The sequence below is a fragment of the Takifugu flavidus genome, chromosome 13, assembly GCF_003711565.1.
Source record: "Takifugu flavidus isolate HTHZ2018 chromosome 13, ASM371156v2, whole genome shotgun sequence".
NCBI lineage: Eukaryota > Metazoa > Chordata > Actinopteri > Tetraodontiformes > Tetraodontidae > Takifugu > Takifugu flavidus.
This window is the reverse complement of record NC_079532.1, coordinates 5,707,506-5,730,050: the sequence shown is the minus strand read 5'-3', so window position 1 is coordinate 5,730,050 and position 22,545 is coordinate 5,707,506. Positions and strand designations below refer to the sequence as shown.

Below are 22,545 nucleotides of genomic sequence, written 5' to 3'. Positions count from 1 at the left end.
TTATAAACTAAACCTGCAGCTAAAATGCAAACAGTCTTGAATCATCCAGCATCTCCAGTTTGGAAAGTTTGGCTGAAGAGAAAGTTCAACAACATTCACGACCATCAATAGGAATAAAATATGAAGGACTCTGAATGGACTGCACTGAAAAATGAACGATCAATATGGAACAATAGTCAGAGCAGACGTCTGCTCAGTAACCCAGTCAAGTGGATTTTGAATAGACTCAGAACATCGTCAGGATGTTTCAAAGGCTACAGTAACAGCAGCTGGTCCCACCGGTGGTTCAAAGGAGAACATGACAGGTCTCAGGTCTGTTCAGGATAATTACAATTATTATCGACACCAAACCAAAATCTTGGGTGTGAGGGTTCAATTTTATTATCAACAACCTGTTAGTAGCTTTTCAAGGTTTGGAAATGACGTTAGCACTTCATTTTTGTAAGCAGATGGTGATTTTGTGGTTTAAAATTGCAGCGAATCTTACAAGAAGTGCTCAGAAATCACTTTCTAGACGTCTGATTCAAAACCATTGAGTTAAAAACAGATTCTGTGCAGATCTACATCTGATCAGCTCCTCAACAACACAAGCACTTATTACAACTTTATTAATGTTACATTTAGATGCACATGAAATGCAGAATAAGTCAAATAACTGCCCCAAGCCAGTGTGGTCAGTCCTTAATAATACAGTTCTACTTAATTTATAAACACAAAGCAAGGAGGGATTCTTGTTTCTTGTGGAAATCAGTTCACAGCTCCTGAAATTCCAATTTTATAGACAAATAAATGAGACTGAAGTGGTTTCTGAAGGCACCGAGGAGTTCTCTGATGTAAACTTCTTGAACAGATGCAGAGATGCTAGCAAAAACTCACAATCTTCCAAAGCAGGAGAAGAAATTCTGAAAGTGGCCTTAGAGATGTGTTCATCTCTACATAAAATATTTACAATCATCACTCATGAAAGGATTAGGTTTGTTCAGTGAGCAGTAACAGGCTTCCTGTTACTGTTATTAGCAGTTGGGAATAAGTGCATTTGCGGTTGTTCACTTGCAAGGACGCCATCGGTGGAATTTTAAATCCATCACATCTTGGAGGATGCAGCCACGGCAGATGCTCCTGGACTGGTGTACACGCGCACGTGTGCATTCTGCCAAGGACAAAATTTCGCAGAGGAAGACGAAATGGCTCAGTACGCCATTCATTGTTACCATCACAAACACAACAAGAAAACCCTGAAACACAGAAAGGGCAACAAAGTGCATGAAAGGTGTGTGTCTGACCTTCTCCGCCTCCTCGTTGTACTTGTCGAGAAGTTTCTGGACCCTGCTGGCGTAGTCTGGATGGATTGCCTTCAAGTTCTCAACCTGCACAAACCAGACAACAATGAAAAATACCTAGAACATAGACTGAGCATCTAATAATGTCAAGTTAGATTATAATTACTCCAAACACAAATTTACAGTTAGTGCATTGAAAGTGAAAGAAAGAAAAATAAAATTGCAGTTGCAAGGGCACTCTCAAAACCTCAAACCCACAGGAAATAAGCTTGTTAGGGTTTCTTCTAATTTATAAGCAGTTGGTTAAAGTTAGTGTGTGGACTCACCATGCGTTTCTGGATGAAGAGCTGAGCCCCCTTCAAGGATCCTGCAAAGTTCTCACAGAGTCGCTGGTGCTCCTCATCATTGAGCACCTGAGTGTAGAAGGTGCGAACCTGAAATTAAGGACACAAATAAGAGTTGAAACCCTGGATTTGTCCACTTAAGTGAGATGTGAGGAGATGAATCCACCTGCAAAGTTGTAAGAAAAGAGTAAAAGATTTTTTTTTTTAAATACCTGAGTGACATTATCCTCATCTGAACTTTTGTAACGGGCCACATCGGGATACACCTTGAACTTTGACTCCACGCACTGAGGCTGGATCTCTGGGGCGCTGAAGCTGTTGGGATAGTAGTTTGGAGCTCCACCTAGAGGACAGAAGAAGAAATTATATAATTCTCCAAGGCACACCAGACAATATCTACACACTGTCTGTCGCGGCACAGTGGTTGAAAAAGATTGCCTTATGGAGACGTTTGACAGGCTTTTAGACATTTTGCTGCTTCTCTGGACTCTTCTTGTCTCAGTAAACAGCATCCCATGTTGGGGTTTCTGGGATTGTGTCGCACTTTGTCCTGCAGGGGGTGGTGTTGAGCACAATTGGGTGCAGCTGGCGCTGCAGGCAGTCGCACCTGTGGGCAGTTTGCATCTCGTTGCCTATTTAAGCAGGTTGTGCCTGGCTGCCAGTGCCAGGGCGTCTGTTCGTGCGGGGAGTGGGTTTGTTTGTCTAGTGTGGGTGTTTGCTCGGGTTCCTTGGTGTTGGTCGGGTGTCTGTTCGTGGTGAAGCTGTTTGGTCGCTTCCCCTGTCGTGTGTTGGTGCTCTGCGTCTCCTGGAGGACCGCTCCTGTTCCTGTTCCTGGTCTCCTGGCGGACCGCTCCTGCTCCCCTTGCAGCCTAGGAGGACTGCCTCTGCCTTCAGGGTCTCGGGGCACGTTCGTGTGGTGAGCGTGTCGCGCCGGACTCCCGAGTTCTCGCCGGTCCTGGGGGACTGCTGCGGGTTGAGGACTCACCGGTGTTCCGAGTTCCCAGCAGTCCAGGAGGACTGTTTCCTGTCGTCAGTGTGTGCTCCCCTTCCCTGTAAATAAAACCGTTTTGACCACTCCACCATGGTGTCCTGGCCTGCGTTCGGGTCCTGGACTACCACGTATCGTAACATCCCACATCCTGCTCTTTCATTTTATATGAAACACACACACACACACACACACTTGCAGAGAAAGAGAAATGAGCAATGACTGCTGTCTGTTTAGAATTGACTTAAACTAGCCAGTTCTGATATTAAACTGGGATTAACTTTAAATGTGCATGGTGTAATATATAATATTATATATATAATTTTTATCTTATAGTGTGTTGAGATTGAAGTTGAAGTATTGATCACAATAGGGCAAAGTCTAAGTTCTCTTTTCCAATAAGCGTTCCAGTGTTGTGCAGTCCAAAATTGCCCTGGAAAAAAGGGAATGATGCAACTCTTTGAGGTTCGAGTTGGACCGGTTTATTGAGCAACTCCTCAAATTCCAAGTCCTCTCTGAAGCGGGTACACTTGCCATGTTGCAACACATAAAGGTGTCTTCAACAGTCTAATCGAGAATGAATGTTCATACTTTCAGAGTTTACTCACAAACAGTCCTAGCTGAGTTGAGTTCATCTGTATTTTTATTAGGAAGTTGAGAATGATTTTTTTTTTAAAAAAAAAACCCACTTTTCTGGATAAACACTTTTTTTTTTTCAGCGGGCGGTGGAGGCATAGTGCTGAGCCCCGTTCATATCCCCCATCATCTTTCTGTCTCTGGCCTGGAAGGGAAAAATGGTGAAATCCTCAAGCTAAACCTTCTTTTTAAATCCCAAGAAAGGTGTGACCTGATAATCTGCAATGGTGATTCACGACAAAATCCTCAGAAACTCACCTTGACAGAGTAGATGAGAGCTGCCAGTCCCAGGCAAAAGATGTTGGGGTAAGCAAAGCAGATGATGGACCAGATGAAATGGTCCTTGGGCGGCTCGGCGGGGATCATCACTCCCGTGTATGGATATGGAGCTCCGGGAGGCCCTCCGGGAAAGTCTTCGCTGGGCCCAAGCATCGAAATTTTTTCCACGGGCTGCATGGCTGGATTTATCTTCATCGGCTCAGAGGTTTTCAGAAAGATGCTTTAGAACTCAGATGCAGCAAAGAAGTGCTGAGTTCCAGATACCAGTGCAGATTTATGGGAGGCGGAGAGAGGCCAACTGTGAACCAACAACACAGAAGTGAAACAAAAATAAATTCCTGAGAATCACTCCCACAGAGATGAGTGTGTGGGGTGGATGGTGGGAGGAGGGATCTGGACGGTAGATTTCAGCTGGTCCCACCGGTGGTTCAAAGGAGAACATGACAGGTCTCAGGTCTGTTCAGGATAATTACAATTATTATCGACACCAAACCAAAAACTTGGGTGTGAGGGTTCAATTTTATTATCAACAACCTGTTAGTAGCTTTTCAAGGTTTGGAAATGACGTTACCACTTCATTTTTGGAAGCAGATGGTGATTTTTGGTTTAAAATTGCAGTGAATCTTACAGGAAGTGCTCAGAAATCACTTCCCAGACGTCTGATTCAAAACCATTGAGTTAAAAACAGATTCTGTGCAGATCTACATCTGATCAGCTCCTCAACAACACAATCACTTATTATAACTTTATTAATGTTACATTTAGATGCACATGAAATGCAGAATAAGTCAAATAACTGCCCCAAGTAAGCCCCAAATAAGCTTGTTTGGGTTTCTTCTAATTTATAAGCATTTGGTTAAAGTGACCACAATAAATTGCACGTGCAGACCGCTGGGAAAATAGCCTGAATCCCAGGGGTACTGATAGTGTTTGGACTCACCATGCGTTTCTGGATGAAGAGCTGAGCCCCCTTCAAGGATCCCGCAAAGTTCTCACAGAGTCGCTGGCGCTCCTCATCATTGAGCACCTCAGTGTAGAAGGTGCGAACCTGAAATTTAGTACACAAATAAGAGTTGAAACCCTGGATTTGTCCACTTAAGTGAGATGTGAGGAGATGAATCCACCTGCAAAGTTGTAAGAAAAGGGTAAAAGATTTTTTTTTTTAAATAACTGAGTGACATTGTCCTCATCTGAACTGTTGTAACGGGCCACATCGGGATACACCTTGAACTTTGACTCCACGCACTGAGGCTGGATCTCTGGGGCGCTGAAGCTGTTGGGATAGTAGTTTGGAGCTCTACCTAGAGGACAGAAGAAGAAAACAGCATCCCACATCCTGCACACACACACACACACACACACACACACACACTTGTAATTGTGTGGATTACAATACACAAACCCTATTTTTACATGTTTTGAGTTTACATTTCTAATATTATGTATGATCAATGCCACATTGTGGCACAAGTGAAGAAATTGAACCCCCCCCATCCCATTATTTCAAGTTTGAGTGTAATGTTTTAGTATCACTAGAAGAACTAATATAATAAATACGCTCAAAATAGCAGAATCTATTTTACTTTATATCGCACTTTATTTTATCATTAACCACTATAGACAATTAATACTTGAGATAGTGTTCTTTAGGTAGTTTTAGTGTAAATGTTTATAACTGTCTTGAACATTCAACCTCAATAAACCAAAACTCCTTTAGAGAGTAAAACATGATGATCACATCAGGATAAATGGTGCCTAAAACATAAATGAGGGACCCTTGAGCAAGGTACCAAACCCACAATAGCTCACATAGGGCCCTGTGATGAACTCAACCAGGGGTATACCCTGCCTTTGCCTACATGTGCGCCTTCCCCATGACCCCAAAAAGGATAAAGCGGTCATGAAGATATTAGAATATGAAAACATTTGGTAAAAATGCTAAAGAAAGAAAAAAATTCATAGTTTCAAGATGACTAAACGTGCAGCCTTGTAAAAGCTCAGTGGAAGTTATCTTAAAACTATCAGAAAGGGGAGAGTTCACTCACTTGAGAGATTTGCTGACCTTGCTGCCAGATTTCAGAAGTTCCAAAGGGTAAAGGATGGCAAAAATGGGAATGTGAGGCCTTCAGGTCAGCTAAGAAAGGTCAGCTAAGAAAATCTTTTTCTGGTTTCTTCTCAATATTTTATCTAGACAGATTAAAATGACAGGTTTATCACAAGGAGGTGCTGGACTAATATACACAGCTCTGGGCAGGCTTTGTGTTCCCAGGGGCAAAGGTCAAGTGAAAAGAACACCTTTTCTCATTTCACACAGCTACTGCACAGTTTTTATTATTTAACTATTTATATATAACATTTTACTTGCACTTGTGTTTTTATTTATCTTTTATTTACTAGTATTTATTACTAACATTAGCACTGTGATATTGTTGCTGCTCTAAGAGATTCAGCCAAATGAAATTTTGTTGTATTTTTCTATGATGACAATATTTCCTCTCAAACATTACTATTATCATCATCACAATAAAATAGAAAATTCATTATGATAATAACAATATTTTAATGTTGATTATTATTACCATCACTGTTGTGAATGATACATCCTCTTTGTATATTCCAAATCCTGTTCTATTTGATTTTATCTTATTTTTCTCTGCATGCTCTTGCTGCTGTTGTTGCACTGTAAATTTCCCCGTGTGGGACAATAAAGGATCTGAATGAATGAATGAATTAATTAATGTAATTGATATTGATAACCATGACAAAAATCCAACATAATCTAATACTGTATAAGGTATTTTGTGAACGCACGCACACACACACGCACGCACAGACAATATCTACACACTGTCTGCCGCGGCACAGTGCTTGAAAAAGATTGCCTTATGGAGATGTTTGACAGGCTTTTAGACATTTTGCTGCTTCTCTGGACTCTTCTGTTCTGGACCGCTCCTGTTCCTAAGCTTCTGGTTTCCCTGGAAGACCGCTCCTGTTCCTGTTCCCCTGGAGGGCCGCTCCTGCTCCCCTTGCAGCCTAGGAGGACTAACGCTAGGCCAATACTAACAATTCATTGACCGCTCCCTTTGATGTAATCAAGAATAATAGAAGTTTAATCATGGTGCCATCTTCTTTAGATGTTCCCGGATCTGTCCAAGCGTTCTCTGTGAATTACCTGCTGGGGTACATTGATTCCAGTGATACCAGAGTTAGGGTTAATGTGTTAGGGTGTTAGTATGTTAGGGTTAACATGTGATGTTCACTCTGCAACTTCAAAGGGACCAGTCCACCTGTGCTCTGACCACTTTCACTTGATGACTCTCAGAAGAACCCACTCAGCTGTGTGTGGAATTCCTGGATCCTCACTGACTGTTGTTACAGAGGTTGCCTGTTGGGAGAAAACTGAGAGAGTCGTTTTTAGTTGAACAAAATAATATTTATATTTCATAAAAGTGCTGGGCTGGCCTATGGATTGTAAATCTTTATTCTTAAAATGAGTTCCATTATCATATCTAATTCGTTTGGGGAAACCATGTGTCGGATTAATCAAAAATTTAATAACACTTTTTGCATCTTCTGCTTTTACGGGAACCGCCTCTGGGCAGCCAGTGTATGCATCCACTGCCACCAAGAGGTATCGGAACCCATTGACTCGGTCTATCATGTCAGTGAAATATAATAATTTCTTGCCCTGCCATGGGGGCAACTGGAAACTTTCCCTCATGTGGTCGAATTGTTGATTTTACATTAAAGTGTGTGCATATTGAACATTCTCTGATATAATTTTCTACAATGGCTGACAAAAATGGATGCCACCAATGTGTTAGATACCGCATCATTTGTGGTTTCCCGCAGTGTGTCAGGCCGTGGGCCTCTTCCAGAACGGCATCTAACAGACCGGGCGGGAGAACAGGTCTTCCGTCTGGGCCCCGCCAAATTCCTTCAACTTTCACAGCCCCCCTTTTCCTTTCAAACTGTTTTTTCATGTGGAGAAGCTTCTTCTTGATCACAACTAAGTCTTTCCCTGTCGTATCTTGGAAGCATTTCATGGACTGTTTTCTCTGCCAACAACAAATTGTAACTTGGTTTATAACCTGCAGCCTTCTTTGCTGCCTGATCTGCAGCCTCATTACCTCTTCCCTCCAGAAAGTTCTCTTTACTATGACCTTTGCATTTTACGACTGCGACCTCCGCTGGTTCCATGAGTGCCTGTGTCAGTTGCCTCTTCTCTGCCTCATGTTTTATAGGAGATCCTGATGCTGTATTAAAACCTGCCCGCAACCATTGACAACGTTCTAACTGGATAGCTCCCACTACATATGCTGAATCTGTATAGATGGTCACTCTCTTTCCCTTTGATATTTCTAATGCTCTAATAACTGCCTTCAATTCTGCAAGTTGTGCTGACTCTTTACCTGTTAGGTTTCCTGTTTCCACTTCTTCAAAATCTTCTTCCGATTTTCTAACTATTGCATAGGCAGCTTTCAGCCCCTCTTGTGGGTGTCTGAAACAACAGCCGTCTGTGAATAGTATTTCATCTGGATCCTTTAACGGCTCCGCCTTGAGGTCTACGCTGATTTTTTCATCTTTCTTCACTTTCTCCTCACATCTGTGTGGTTCGCCCTCTCCCATACCATCTGCCATACTTATCCCTTCATGAGTGTATGTTATGTGTGGTGCCGTTAAAATCTTGTCCATCCTGGTCTGTCTAAGTGAGGTCATGGTGAATGCTGCTGAGCTGACCAGTGATACCACACTATGTGTTGTAAGAACTGTCAGAGCGTAACCCATCACTAAATGTGCTGTTTTTTGCAAAAGTTTTGCTACCCCTGCTATATACCTTACACATGGTGGCTGCCTGTTTTCAATGGGGTCCAGCATTATACTTGCATACATTAATACTTTCCTTTCACCCCCTTTTTTCTGAAAGAGAACACCATTTACTGTATGTTCTCCTTCAGAAACATCCAAAAAGAAAGTATCTTTATATTCCAGAACTGCCAAAACATGCAGATGTTGTGAGTGCCTGTTTAAGAGCAATTAACGCTTTTTCTCCCTCAGTTGTCCATGTTAGCCGGGCTGCCAAATCACGCATTCCCTGTTCATTCACCATTGCACGTAAGGGCGTAGTCTTTTCTGAATATGCAGGAATAAAATGTCTACTATAGCTCGCAAGACCCAGAAATGACAACATTTCCTTTACAGTCTCTCATACCACTCATTCTGTTCAGCAAAGTCGACCTGGGCAGCCACACCTTCAGGCCCAACACACAAACAAGGTGATGTAATCATCCAGAAATCCCTGTAACTTTTCTCTAAACACATCCTGATACACCTCATTATTCCCACGTAAAATAGAGTGACATGATAGGGATCAACTGGCGGGGCAAAAGGACTTAGCATCGACAGCCAGGGCCTCCAGCTCTGAAACAATGCCACAACCCCGACACCAGGTGAAGTCTCAGGCTCAAGTTCTCCCCAATAAATATCCACCCACACCTCCTGTTCTGGAGAGGGTGTCAGACTCATCAGCATTTGTCCCTTCACACCTTGGTGTGAAATACAGCAGTTCAATTTCAGTCCATTAGGAAATTGCACCACAAGACCTTTATCTCCACACAGAATAGCTGCTCCTGTCCTCACCAGGAGATCTCGTCCCAACAGGTTGATAGGGCAATGTGGTGAAATGACAAAGGGGTGCAACACAGTCTGTCCAGCAAAACGAGTCACTAATGGCACAGAAAACGGCAGTCTCTCCGGGCTTCCTGAGAACCCCACAAGCTCGACGGTGTCAGATGAGATCGGCTCCAGTGATAAATTCCATGAGATGGTGGAACACTGCCTGGTACCTCCGGGTAGTTGTGATATGGACAGTCCCTTTGCCAATGACCATACCCTTTGCAGGCGTGACACTGATCTCGGCCTAAGTACCCGCCTATCAAGCCGTATCCCTGCCCGCCGCGTCTCCCACACATGCCTCCCCTTGGACTGACCCAATACGGGTTTATCGGAGCAAAATTTTGCTGCGGACCTAACTGATCTGGCTGCACCTGCCGAGGAAACCGCTGAACCATCTGTTTCTATTCCTTTCGTTTATCATTAAGCTTTTTCAGTGCCTCATCTAACTGTATTTTTAGGAGCTGTTCCTGGGCTGTCATCACCCCCTCTTTCTTTCCCTGTTGTTTAACTTTAAATGTGTTGATGTGGTAAGAGAGATGTCTCTCCCAGACATCCGCCGTACTGCCTGGAAGGTCAGGATTTCCTTCCATGGCTTCTTTCACTAATTGTGGAAGTCCTAAAATTATTGCCTGATGGAACAAAGTGGTGTGTAGATTATCTGAGCCAGGATGGCACCCTGTGGCACACATCCATTCCTCTTTACACCTCGTAAGGAACCCATGTGCCGACTCACTTTACTTCCACTTAAATCTTAAGTTCTGCATTGCTCCTGGAGATATTGGAAATATCTGTCTCATAGCTTCACCAACCCTGGTTGCACAAGGCCCAAAACGTGCAGCATTAGGTCTATCTTTAATACCTGCTGCTACCTCGACCTTATCCAAATCCCAGAGAGACACTTGTCTCCCTAAAATTCCTCTAAAGTCTCCCATCGCCAACTGCATGCTCTGTGTTAAACTAAAAAGGCTGGACATCCACTTGCCGCCTCCCTCTGCGGGTGGGGGCATCTTATTCACTAAACAATTAATGTCTGTGATAGCAAACGGAACATATACTGGTTCCTGTCCTCCTCTTTTCTGTATCAGAGGGCCCGTAGTTGCGGCAGTCCTGAAACGGCCCCTTACTCCTTGTGTGTATTCCTGTTTGACCCGCCTCCTCATTGTTTATGGCCCTTGTCAACGGTTCACCTCTATACTCACACTCACTCTCTTCCCTTGATTCTGATTCATAATTTTCCATACTTGAACCTGGATCTTTTTCATATAATTCGGTCTGAGATTCAACAGGCTCCTGAAGCTCCAATTCCCCAATAAATGTAGCCGGAAGTTTAAGGGTGTCTGTCTTACTCTCGCTCTCCTCTTTATCACTGCCATAAATCAGTCTTGCCTTCTCCTCCCTGTGTTCTGCCCTGGCAAATCCTCCTGAGGGATCAGCTCTTTTCACTTGTTTTGTTTGATTGCTAAGTGTTTTAAAGACGATTTTTGACTGTCCTGTTTTTTAAATGTAGTCTGTTGGGAGATTTTAGGGTAAACCACCTGGGATTCTTCTCTAAATTCAATTTTTCCTAAGTTATCTTCAACCTCTTCCTGTCCCTGTTTGATCATTCTAACCTGTCTCCAAAGTTCCCACACTGTCCCACGTAACTCCTGCAGTTCTTCATCTCTGTCCACATCTAACTGACCACTATTAATAGTCAAAACTGGCAATTGATATGGGGGTGGGGAAGTGATAGTAGGTAATGATGGATAAAGAGTGGTGTTAAATGTCAGTGTCTGGTTTGGATTTCTAATGGAGGCTTCTCTTCATTGGGCACTTCATTGGAGGATTGCCTTCATTGGGCATTGGGTAACCCCCTAGATCTGCAATTGTGCACTGCTGCACATGTCATAGCCACAACATGTATCCTTCGACGCTTCCCTGTTTTTTTCAATAGTACTTCTGGCCTCTAACCGTCTATTTTCCGGACTCGAACTGTAATTCCTGCAGTTGTTTCAATATTTTCTATATTTGTATCTGGAATTTATAACTAGGACACTTCAATTGACAGTGACGACAATTTGGAAATTGCCAATGTGCAGAACTTTTGATTAAACAGGTGTCTGCTTAAATTTTATTAGGGATCCCTTTGTCGTCAGTTGTCCTCCAAAGTGACCGTTGTTGAATTCTTTGCCTCAGATGACTTTTCTGTCTTCATCACATCGGGGTCACCAAATTGTTGGATTGCAATACCTCTCGTGTGTCACTGCCAATCCGCGTCTTCTTTAAATGAAGACTTCAAGTAAACAAATGCCAATTTCAAAATGTATTTAGCAAATAGAATCAATTCAAGATACAAATATACAGAGCTCTGGGCCAGTTCATAACCCTAGCAACAACAGAGTTAATTGTCAGGGCATGAAGTCTGACAACCTAGCTATCCCTTGACCCAGTCTTTTATAGAAAAACATATGTAAATTACTGATGCTAATTCAGTCCAATCCAGTCCTTCTTCTTGGATGACCTAATCTTCTTCTTCCAGCCTCCTTTGGTGTTGGTGCGGTCCTTCTTCTCCATTATCGTCCCCAGATAGCCAGATCAGAGATCTTATTTCTGCCGAGGAACTTATCAACACCAGTAAACTATGCTGTCACATTTTACGATGGGGGTCTACCACTTTCCGTCTGACTGTCTCCTCCTGGCCCCAACCGTCCAAACAACATTCATGTCAAGGAAGGGTCAACTGACTTGCTTATGTTTATTCCTACTAAAGATTATATACTATCCCTAACTTCTAAACTAACTGTAACAGAAAACAAAAACATATAGTATAACACATGCTAACAAGATAAAAGATGCTGACAAGATATAATAATTCTTTTCAAGGGTCTCAAGGGTCTCATATGAAACACACACACACACACACTTGCAGAGAAAGAGAAATGAGCAATGACTGCTGTCTGTTTAGAATTTACTTAAACTAGCCAGTTCTGATATTAAACAGGGATTAACTTTAAATGTGCATGGTGTAATATATAATATTTTATATATATATATATATATTATATATATATATAATATATATATATATATATATATATATATATTTTATCTTATAGTGTGTTGAGATTGAAGTTGAGGTATTGATCACAATAGGGCAAAGTCTAAGTTCTCTTTTCCAATAAGCGTTCCAGTGTTGTGCAATCCAAAATTGCCCAGGAAAAAAGGGAATGATGCAACTCTTTGAGGTTCGAGATGGACCGGTTTATTGAGCAACTCCTCAAATTCCAAGTCCTCTCTGAAGCGGGTACACTTGCCATGTTGCAACACATAAAGGTGTCTTCAACAGTCTAATCTAGAATGAATGTTCATACTTTCAGAGTTTACTGACAAATAGTCCAAGCTGAGTTGAGTTCATCTTCATTTTTATTAGGAAGTTGAGAATGATTTATAAAAAAACCCACACATTTCTGGCTAAACACTTTTTTTTTCTTTCACATCATTCATGTGCCAATGAGGCCCAAATTCTTCAACCATAATAATAGTTATTCTGTCTTGTGAAGGTGTGCATCTGCTTTATCTGCACAACTACAACAATGACTGTGATTAAGCCAATGACGAAAAACACAGAAAACAGCACAGCGGACAAGATGTTGAGGGAGCGGGCGGTGGAGGCATAGTGCTGAGCCCCGTTCATATCCCCCATCATCTTTCTGTCTCTGGCCTGGAATGGAAAAATGGTGAAATCCTCAAGCTAAACCTTCTTTTTAAATCCCAAAAAAGGTGTGACCTGATAATCTGCAATGGTGATTCACGACAAAATCCTCAGAAACTCACCTTGACAGAGTAGATGAGAGCTGCCAGTCCCAGGCAAAAGATGTTGGAGTAAGCAAAGCAGATGATGGACCAGATGAAATGGTCCTTGGGCGGCTCGGCGGGGATGTTCACTACTGTCGATGGATATGGAGCTCCGGGAGGCCCTCCGGGGAAGTCGTCACTGGGCCCAAGCATCGAAATTTTTTCCATGGGCTGCATGGCTGGATTCATTGTCATCGGCTCAGAGGTTTTCAGAAAGATGCTTTAGAACTCAGATGCAGCAAAGAAGTGCTGAGTTCCAGATACCAGTGCAGATTTATGGGAGGCGGAGAGAAGCCAACTGTGAACCAACGACCCAGAAATGAAACAAATAGAAATTTCTGAGAATCACTCCCACAAAGATGAGTGTGTGTGTGTTTGGGGTGGATGGTGGGAGGAGAGATCTGGACGGTAGGTTTCACTTTACACAGTAAGCATTAAGGTGTTTACACTTTGGACCCGTTCCACTCAGTTTATAAACTAAACCTGCAGCTAAAATGCAAACAGTCTTGAATCATCCAGCATCTTCAGTTTGGAAAGTTTGGCTGAAGAGAAAGTTCAACAACATTTACGACCATCAATAGGAATAAAATATGAAGGACTCTGAATGGACTGCACTGAAAAATGAACGATCAATATGGAACAATAGTCAGAGCAGACGTCTGCTCAGTAACCCAGTCAAGTGGATTTTGAATAGACTCAGAACATCGTCAGGATGTTTCAAAGGCTACAGTAACAGCAGCTGGTCCCACCGGTGGTTCAAAGGAGAACATGACAGGTCTCAGGTCTGTTAAGGATAATTACAATTATTATCGACACCAAACCAAAAACTTGGGTGTGAGGGTTCAATTTTATTATCAACAACCTGTTAGTAGCTTTTCAAGGTTTGGAAATGACGTTAGCACTTCATTTTTGGAAGCAGATGGTGATTTTTGGTTTAAAATTGCAGCGAATCTTACAGGAAGTGCTCAGAAATCACTTTCTCGACGTCTGATTCAAAACCATTGAGTTAAAAACAGATTCTGTGCAGATCTACATCTGATCAGCTCCTCAACAACACAAGCACTTATTACAACTTTATTAATGTTACATTTAGATGCACATGAAATGCAGAATAAGTCAAATAACTGCCCCAAGCCAGTGTGGTCAGTCCTTAATAATACAGTTCTACTTAATTTATAAACACAAAGCAAGGAGGGATTCTTTTTTCTTTTGGAAATCAGTTCACAGCTCCTGAAATTCCAATTTTATAGACAAATAAATGAGACTGAAGTGGTTTCTGAAGGCACCGAGGAGTTCTCTGATATAAACTTCTTGAACAGGCGCAGAGATGCTGGCAAAAACTCACAATCTTCCAAAGCAGAAGAAGAAATTCTGAAAGTGGCCTTAGAGATGTGTTCATCTCTACATAAATTATTTACAATCATTACTCATGAAAGGATTAGGTTTTTTTTTTTTTTAAATACCTGAGTGACATTATCCTCATCTGAACTGTTGTAACGGGCCACATCGGGATACACCTTGAACTTTGACTCCACGCACTGAGGCTGGATCTCTGGGGCGCTGAAGCTGTTGGGATAGTAGTTTGGAGCTCCACCTAGAGGACAGAAGAAGAAAACAGCATCCCACATCCTGCACACACACACACACACACACACACACACACACACACACCACACACACACACACACACACTTGTAATTGTGTGGATTACAATACACAAACCCTATTTTTACATGTTTTGAGTTTACATTTCTAATATTATGTATGATCAATGCCACATTGTGGCACAAGTGAAGAAATTGAACCCCCCTCCCACTCCCCCCCATCCCATTATTTCAAGTTTGAGTGTAATGTTTTAGTATCACTAGAAGAACTAATATAATAAATACGCTCAAAATAGCAGAATCTATTTTACTTTATATCGCACTTTATTTTATCATTAACCACTATAGACAATTAATACTTGAGATAGTGTTCTTTAGGTAGTTTTAGTATAAATGTTTATAACTGTCTTGAACATTCAACCTCAATAAACCAAAACTCCTTTAGAGAGTAAAACATGATGATCACATCAGGATAAATGGTGCCTAAAACATAAATGATATTCAAGGACTTGTATTTGGAAATAAATTGGATTTTATTCAAAGACAGATGATATTACTGTTAATGAAATAATGCAGATTTTTAAAAAAAAATAAAAAAATTTTGCTCCCCAAGTTCACTTTATCCGTCTGTTCGCCTCTTGGAGCCAGGTGAAGAAGTTGCAGACGGATACTACAGAGACTGTGGACGACTTCCATTTAAAGAAGGTCTCGTCCTGGATGACTTCTTCATCCAACAGCACGTCAAAAAACATCCGCAGCAGACCTACACGGACACACACCAGCAAAAATCACAGGAATAAGTCAATAGAAACACACCACTGGCTTCTGAATTTAGAGTTCAAAGTTAAAATGAACAAAGCCGTGACCGTCGAGGTGGATAGATGGGACACTCACCATCAGGTTGGTCTATGTGGACCACCAGCTGCTGCAGAATGTTCAGGGCCACCAGCTGCTTCTCGTCCTCCTTGATGTACTTCTTTAAGAGGCTCACTCTCTGGAGCAGCTCGTAGGTTCTCAGTGTAGGAACCCCACCTGACAACACAAACACTGTCTTCACTGTAAAGAAACTGAACACATCTAATCATGGACCATAAAGTGTCCCAGGCTGGTGTTGTGGATGTGCTCACATAATGTAAAACAGACATCTATGTGGAGTAAAACTAATGAATCATGTTTTTGGAAAGAAACAGGCTTAAATTTCTGCCTCTATTTGACATTATAGAACACTTACAATCAACAATGACTGACTGGCAGACTGCTCGCATCAAGGCCCTCACAAACCCGTCTGATGACCTCTGTCTGTTGTTGAGGGTGTTCTGGGAGGGGGGAGAGGAACCTTTGTTAGTTTCATGCCTACAGTCACAATCTCTGTAGAAATATCCAGTTTAAAGGTCATTCTCATCCGGAGTTACCTAGATCCACTCTTCTATTTTATCATTATTGCAGTTCCTCTGCAGGAGTCTTTTTAGTGCTTGGTACACTTGTTCTTCATTGCAGTCCTGCACTTGTGCCTCCTCCTTTGCGATCGACTCCAAATAAGAGGGCTCTGATAAATATCCTGCCTGCTTTGGGGGGGTCTTGTGTTCAACTGCAAAGAGCAACATGTAGTGAAAAACCCCATCCAGATGTCTGCTTTAAAAATGCACCTAATCTTTTGGCTTTTTCAGTTATTTACCTGGAATTTTGCTGACACCACGACATGAGCTGCTGCCCAAATGGCACCGCTGCTTCCTTTCTCCATCACAGTCGCGGCTGGAGTCCTGGTTGACCTTCCCAGGAACCTCTTTCACATGAAAGGATTGGCCGCGATCTGCCGACCTGCCACCACCTCTCCAGTGCATGGTGGTTTGCCAGTTTTTGTACTGGAGCTGCTCCCTCTCTTCAGCCTCCTTCACCTCTTGGTGAAGCTGCTGAATGGTTTTCGGTCCCTCAACTTTCCTGCAGGTCACCCAATTGTTCTGAAGGCCACACAGGAGATGTGATGAGAATTCAACCCTGACTTGCAGACTATATTCATGATTTAACCATCAAGGAGTCTCACCTTTCTTAGGGCCACAACGTCCTGCAACATGAATTTTATTCTTGAGGACATCTTCTTCTCCTTCAGTAGGAGGCATATGTGGCCATAGTAGCTATTAAGTTTTGGCTAAAAGGAAGAAAATAAGAGTCCCACTCATTCAGTTTATGTGTTGACAGTGTGTGTGTGTGTGTGTGTGTGTGTGTGTGTGTGTGTGTGTGTGTGTGTGTGTTGCACACAGCTCTCCTTACCCTCTCAGCTTCAGTGTCCAGGCCGTTCCCCACTATGGACAGTAACTTGAACATACACTCCAGAGAGTCCTCGCACTCATCCTGGAGGAGTTTATCTACGCAGGTGTGTATGATGGGCTCCCAGATCATCTTCAGCTGAAAAAGCTCACCGATGAACCTGACGGTTCCCACCAAACGCACGCGGGCCTTGTGTCTGGTTTGCTCAGATCCTTTGAGGGCAGATTTGCATGTATTTAAGTTAGGTGAAACACTGTAAAGCTTACATTTAAGTTTGAGTTCAAAATCTAACTATTCTACCGTTCTTGCCAGTGGAGCAAGCACATTTTGTAGGGAAAAAAAAAGTTCTCACGAAAGGTGCATTTATGAAGCTGAGCTGCAGTCCAATAATTGCACTTGCATATTTGGTTCCGCTGCAGGCGTGCCGGTACTCACCTCTTCAACAACAGACACATCATTTTCCTTTTGTCTCAGGAGTCCACGGTTCTGGAACTCCATCTGACATCTCGTGAGCAGAAGTTTATGGAGGACGAATCCATCGCTGCTTGAGGACGAGACCCTCAGCTGATGTGGGAAAGGTTTGGCATATCAGTAACAATAATCTGGTCCAAATTCAACCAATTGTACAAAGAAAGCAGAGTTTACCCCCTTCAGGTGGTGGCACATTTGAGCATAAGTGGAGCTGTAGCTCTGCTCAAACAAAGCTTTGTCCACAAGGAGCTCAACGACCGTGTTCAGCGTCTCCTCATCGTTGATGTTGAGCTCATCCACCTGTCTCGTGAGGCTTTCAAAGTTCTCAGGGGTGAGCTTGTTGAGGATGCCACGAAAAGTTTTGATGACCTTCTCAGTGGCCCCTGCTGTCCGTCCATCTCCCTCGCCACCATGCTGGGAGCTGCTGATGGAGGGATCCTGTCCTACCCGGTAGATGTTAGTGCTCATAGTTGGAGTCTGAAACCACAAGAAAAAACAAAAAAACAAACATTTGCTATAATTTAGAATGACAAGTAAATTTATGCTGTCACATACAAATACGCCATTTTCTTTGAAGCGTTAAATGGTTTTGACTGAGGGAAAATTTCACCCTAAAGTTTCATAATGGCCTGGATTTTTTTTGGTGATTTGAATTAATTGAAGAATATGGGGGTGGCGGTAGCTGTTTGGGACCGGGCTGAGGAGCGAAGGGTTCTTAGTTCAGGCCCCAGTGCAGACAAAGCAAGGGAGATAGTAGAAGCATGTGGCAAACGTGGCAAACACTCATGTTTCAAGCTGCTAACATTGGTGTGAATTTGTTTGAAGGTGATTGTAAAATACAATGTAACTTTAAGTGCACTCAGGGTGACATGAGTATAGATTTCTGGGCTTGTCAGTGGTTGACCGGACTGTGACGGCCCCTGAGCTGTGGGGTTGTCTTGCTGTGTGCTGTCTGTGGTTCACAGGTTTCCAGCAGGGTGGAGCTAACCTAACTGGATCACCAGGCCAGCGATCTGCAGGTTATAAAGCTCCACCTGATCCAGCATTTGGTGGGCTTTTTCTCCTACCTCCACCTGATGTCTCCAGCTGCTTTGCCTCTTGGTGAATTATTGGATTTCACACCTACAGCATACTTCACCCCTTCACTCACTTCATCCAGGCACTTGCTCACACCCCTGATTTTCACCCTCACCTGCCGTATTCCTTTGTTGGGTGTTTTCTTTTTGGTTTAAGAAATAAAGGGTTAAACTAGACAGTGTGTCTTCCTCTTTCTTTGGACCTCACGAGTGGGCCATAACAGCGGCAAAAACTACAGCTTGGACAGCTACATTTCCACTATTTTCGGTATCTTTAATTAAAATTCAATGAGTTTTATCTGTTTTTTTAATTATCTAGTATTTCTATGAAATAATGCCAGTTTTTACTGATTTATTTTAATCTTTTTTTCAAAGGGGAAACATGTGTATGTACAGTATATACGTGTAAACATGTGTCAGGGTGTTAACCTATTTAAAAATCACCCATTTCTGCCCAACACTGACTCCGGTGGCTGTAAATTTATTATATTTTTTTTAGTCATCCGGGAAAAGCTCATATTAAATTTCAGCACCTATAACCATTCCTAAGCGCAATCTTGGGCTGAAAGGTGCCCAAGAGGCTTGCAGGCCAGAGCAGGAAAATGCTGTAGATGCTCATCGCGATGGACTGCCAAACCATGTGCAGAGCACCAGTCGTGTCCATCTGTCACAGGTCACGTGTAAAGGTCAAAATTTCCCTTTTCTCACCTTGTGCAGCTTCTGTGCTGTGCAGCCTCCCGTTTCCATATATGTTGTTGAAAACCCCTTTACAAGATAAACTGAGTTGCAATTCACGACACATTTTGGAAAGCCAGTTAGCTTTGCCAGGGTTACACAGTGACGGAACTCATGAAATGCTATCTCTGTTGAACACAGAACCCTACCTGATCTTCAAAGCTAAAATTACAAACCTTAAAAAAAAACAAAAATTCTATTATTATTCCAGGAGGGCCCTCACCTGGATTGAGCACCCCCGATTTGAGGCCCATGCACGCTAAAACGGGCCTCTGTATCGCCCTTTAAAAAGCTGCCTGATTCAAATACAGAAAATGGTGTAAAAATACATATATTTTATTTTGCAGTAAAAACTACAGCCTGGATAGCTACATTTCCACAATCTATTTTCATTGAGACCTCCTCAAACAGCATCCTGACGTTACTCAACTGTAAATGTACTAAGGGAGAAGTCAAGCACAAAGAGGGCTGTGCAGCCATAGGTCAGTCTACAAAATATCCCGTTTTGCTTCATTTGTCCCCCAGATGCTTTTGAGATGAAACTTCAAATTCTATAACTTGTTAGTGCCTGAGAGATTTGCTGACCTTGTTGCCAGATTTCAGCACCCTCAGAAGTTCCAAAGGGTAAAGGATGGCAAAAATGGGGATGTGAGGCCTTCAGGTCAGCTAAGAAAATCTTTTTCTGGTTTCTTCTCAATATATTTTATCTAGACAGATTAAAATGACAGATTTATCACAAGGGGGTGCTGGACTAATATACACAGCTCTGGGCAGGCTTTGTGTTCCCAGGGGCAAAGGTCAAGTGAAAAGAACACCTTTTCTCATTTCACACAGCTACTGCACAGTTTTTATTATTTAACTATTTATATATAACATTTTACTTGCACTTGTGAGGGGGTTACCCTTTTATTTACTAGTATTTATTACTAATATTAGCACTGATATTGTTGCTGCTCTAAGAGATTCGGCCAAATGAAATTTTGTTGTATTTTTCTATGATGACAATATTTCCTCTCAAACATTACTATTATCATCATCACAATAAAATAGAAAATTTGTGATGATAACAACAATATTTTATTGTTGATTATTATTATCATCACTGTTGTGATTGTAATTGATATTGATAACCATGACAAAAATCCAACATAATCTAATATAAGGGATTATGTGAACGCACACGCACACAAACACAAAAACACACACACTTGTATATATATACACACACACATGCACGCACACACAGACAATATCTACACACTGTCTGCCGCGGCACAGTGGTTGAAAAAGATTGCCTTATGGAGATGTTTGACAGGTTTTTAGACACTTTGCTGCTTCTCTGGACTCTTCTTGTCTCAGTAAACAGCATCCCATGTTGGGGTTTCAGGGATTGTGTCGCTCTTTGTCCTACAGGGGGTGGTGTTCAGGTTCCTTGGTGTTGGTCGGGTGTCTGTTCGTGGTGAAGCTGTTTGGTCGCTTCCCCTGTCGTGTGTTGGTGCTCTGCGTCTCCTGGAGGACCGCTCCTGTTCCTGTTCCTGGTCTCCTGGAGGGCCGCGCCTGTTCCTGTGTTCCCGTTGCCCTGGAGGGCCGCTCCTACTCCCTTTGCAGCCTAGGAGGACTGCCTCTGCCTTCAGTGTCTCAGGGCACGTTCGTGTGGTGAGCGTGTCGCGCCAGGAGCCTCGTCAGTCCTGGAAGACTGCTGCGGATTGAGGACTCACCGGTGTTCCGAGTTCCCAGCAGTCCAGGAGGACTGTTTCCTGTCGTCAGTGTGTGCTCCCCTTCCCTGTAAATAAAACCGTTTTGACCACTCCACCATGGTGTCCTGGCCTGCGTTCGGGTCCTGGACTACCACGTATTGTAACATCCCACATCCTGCTCTTTCATTTCATATGAAACACACACACACACACACACTTGCAGAGAAAGAGAAATGAGCAATGACTGCTGTCTGTTTAGAATTGACTTAAACTAGCCAGTTCTGATATTAAACTGGGATTAACTTTAAATGTGCATGGTGTAATATATATTTTTATATATTTTTATATATATCTTAGTGTGTTGAGATTGAAGTCGATGTATTGATCACAATAGGGCAAAGTCTAAGTTCTCTTTTCCAATAAGTGTTCCAGTGTTGCGCAGTCCAAAATTGCCCGGGAAAAAAGGGAATGATGCAACTCTTTGAGGTTTGAGTTGGACCGGTTTATTGAGCAACTCCTCAAATTCCAAGTCCTCTCTGAAGCGGGTACACTTGCCATGTTGCAACACATAAAGGTGTCTTCAACAGTCTAATCGAGAACGAATGTTCATACTTTCAGAGTTTACTGACAAACAGTCCCAGCCGAGTTGAGTTCATCTGCATTTTTATTAGGACGTTGAGAATGATTTTTTTTTTTTTTTTTAAAAACACTTTTCTGGATAAACACTTTTTTTCCTTTCACATCATTCATGCGCCAATGAGGCCCAAATTCTTCAACCATAATAATAGTTATTCTGTCTTGTGAATGTTTGTATCTGGTTCATCCGCACAAATACTGTGATTAAGACAATGAGGAAAAACACAGCAAGCAGCACAGTGGACAAGATGTTGAGGCAGCGGGCGGTGGAGGCATAGTGCTGAGCCCCGTTCATATCCCCCATCATCTTTCTGTCTCTGGCCTGCAATGGAAAAATGGTGAAATCCTCAAGCTAAACCTTCTTTTTAAATCCCAAAAAAGGTGTGACCTGATAATCTGGTGATTCATGACAAAATCCTCAGAAACTCACCTTGACAGAGTAGATGAGAGCTGCCAGTCCCAGGCAAAAGATGTTGGAGTAAGCAAAGCAGATGATGGACCAGATGAAATGGTCCTTGGGCGGCTCGGCGGGGATGTTCACTACCGTGTACGGATATGGAGCTCCGGGAGGCCCTCCGGGGAAGTCTTCGCTGGGTCCAAGCATCGAAAATTTTTCCATGGGCTGCATGGCTGGATTCATCGTCATCGGCTCAGAGGTTTTCAGAAAGATGCTTTAGAACTCAGATGCAGCAAAGAAGTGCTGAGTTCCAGATACCAGTGCAGATTTATGGGAGGCAGAGAGAGGCCAACTGTGAACCAACGACCCAGAAGTGAAACAAAAAGAAATTCTTGAGACTCACTCCCACAAAGGTGAGTGTGTGTGTGTGTGGGGTGGATGGTGGGAGGAGGGATCTGGACGGTAGGTTTCACTTTACACAGAAAGCATGAATGTGTTTACACTTTGGACCCGTTCCACCCAGTTTATAAACTAAACCTGCAGCTAAAATGCAAACAGTCTTGAATCATCCAGCATCTCCAGTTTGGAAAGTTTGGCTGAAGAGAAAGTTCAACAACATTCACGACC

General features: G+C 42.6%; 4 protein-coding genes across 5 annotated transcripts; all 4 read right to left on the bottom strand.

The window, feature by feature from the left end:
• Nucleotides 1–358: 358 nt before the first annotated feature.
• On the bottom strand, nt 359–8,168 carry LOC130536566 (uncharacterized). Its single transcript, XM_057052606.1, has 8 exons — nt 8,159–8,168; nt 4,707–4,828; nt 4,449–4,575; nt 3,507–3,725; nt 1,837–1,967; nt 1,607–1,714; nt 1,284–1,367; nt 359–1,150 (listed from the first exon to the last, which is right to left on the bottom strand). The coding sequence occupies exons 1-8, from the start codon at nt 8,166–8,168 to the stop codon at nt 1,085–1,087; spliced, it is 867 nt and encodes a 288-aa protein (XP_056908586.1). The 3' UTR covers nt 359–1,084.
• Nucleotides 3,072–22,306, bottom strand: LOC130536763 (dispanin subfamily A member 2b-like). 2 transcript variants are annotated; one of them, XM_057052920.1, is made up of 3 exons: nt 21,952–22,306; nt 21,610–21,843; nt 3,072–3,316 (listed from the first exon to the last, which is right to left on the bottom strand). In XM_057052920.1, the coding sequence occupies exons 1-2, from the start codon at nt 22,165–22,167 to the stop codon at nt 21,658–21,660; spliced, it is 402 nt and encodes a 133-aa protein (XP_056908900.1). In that variant the 5' UTR covers nt 22,168–22,306; the 3' UTR covers nt 3,072–3,316; nt 21,610–21,657. The 2 variants fall into 2 exon arrangements, with proteins under 2 accessions (XP_056908900.1, XP_056908899.1); XM_057052919.1 differs by lacking the exon at nt 3,072–3,316 and having other exon boundaries at nt 21,366–21,843.
• Nucleotides 12,588–13,369, bottom strand: LOC130536762 (dispanin subfamily A member 2b-like). Its single transcript, XM_057052918.1, has 2 exons — nt 13,017–13,369; nt 12,588–12,903 (listed from the first exon to the last, which is right to left on the bottom strand). Exons 1-2 carry the CDS (start codon nt 13,230–13,232, stop codon nt 12,709–12,711), a joined length of 411 nt encoding a protein of 136 aa, XP_056908898.1. The 5' UTR covers nt 13,233–13,369; the 3' UTR covers nt 12,588–12,708.
• Nucleotides 15,251–16,803, bottom strand: LOC130536766 (eukaryotic translation initiation factor 4 gamma 3-like). Its single transcript, XM_057052924.1, has 6 exons — nt 16,683–16,803; nt 16,317–16,599; nt 16,054–16,229; nt 15,873–15,957; nt 15,536–15,673; nt 15,251–15,404 (listed from the first exon to the last, which is right to left on the bottom strand). Exons 4-6 carry the CDS (start codon nt 15,904–15,906, stop codon nt 15,256–15,258), a joined length of 321 nt encoding a protein of 106 aa, XP_056908904.1. The 5' UTR covers nt 15,907–15,957; nt 16,054–16,229; nt 16,317–16,599; nt 16,683–16,803; the 3' UTR covers nt 15,251–15,255.
• Nucleotides 22,307–22,545: the final 239 nt, after the last annotated feature.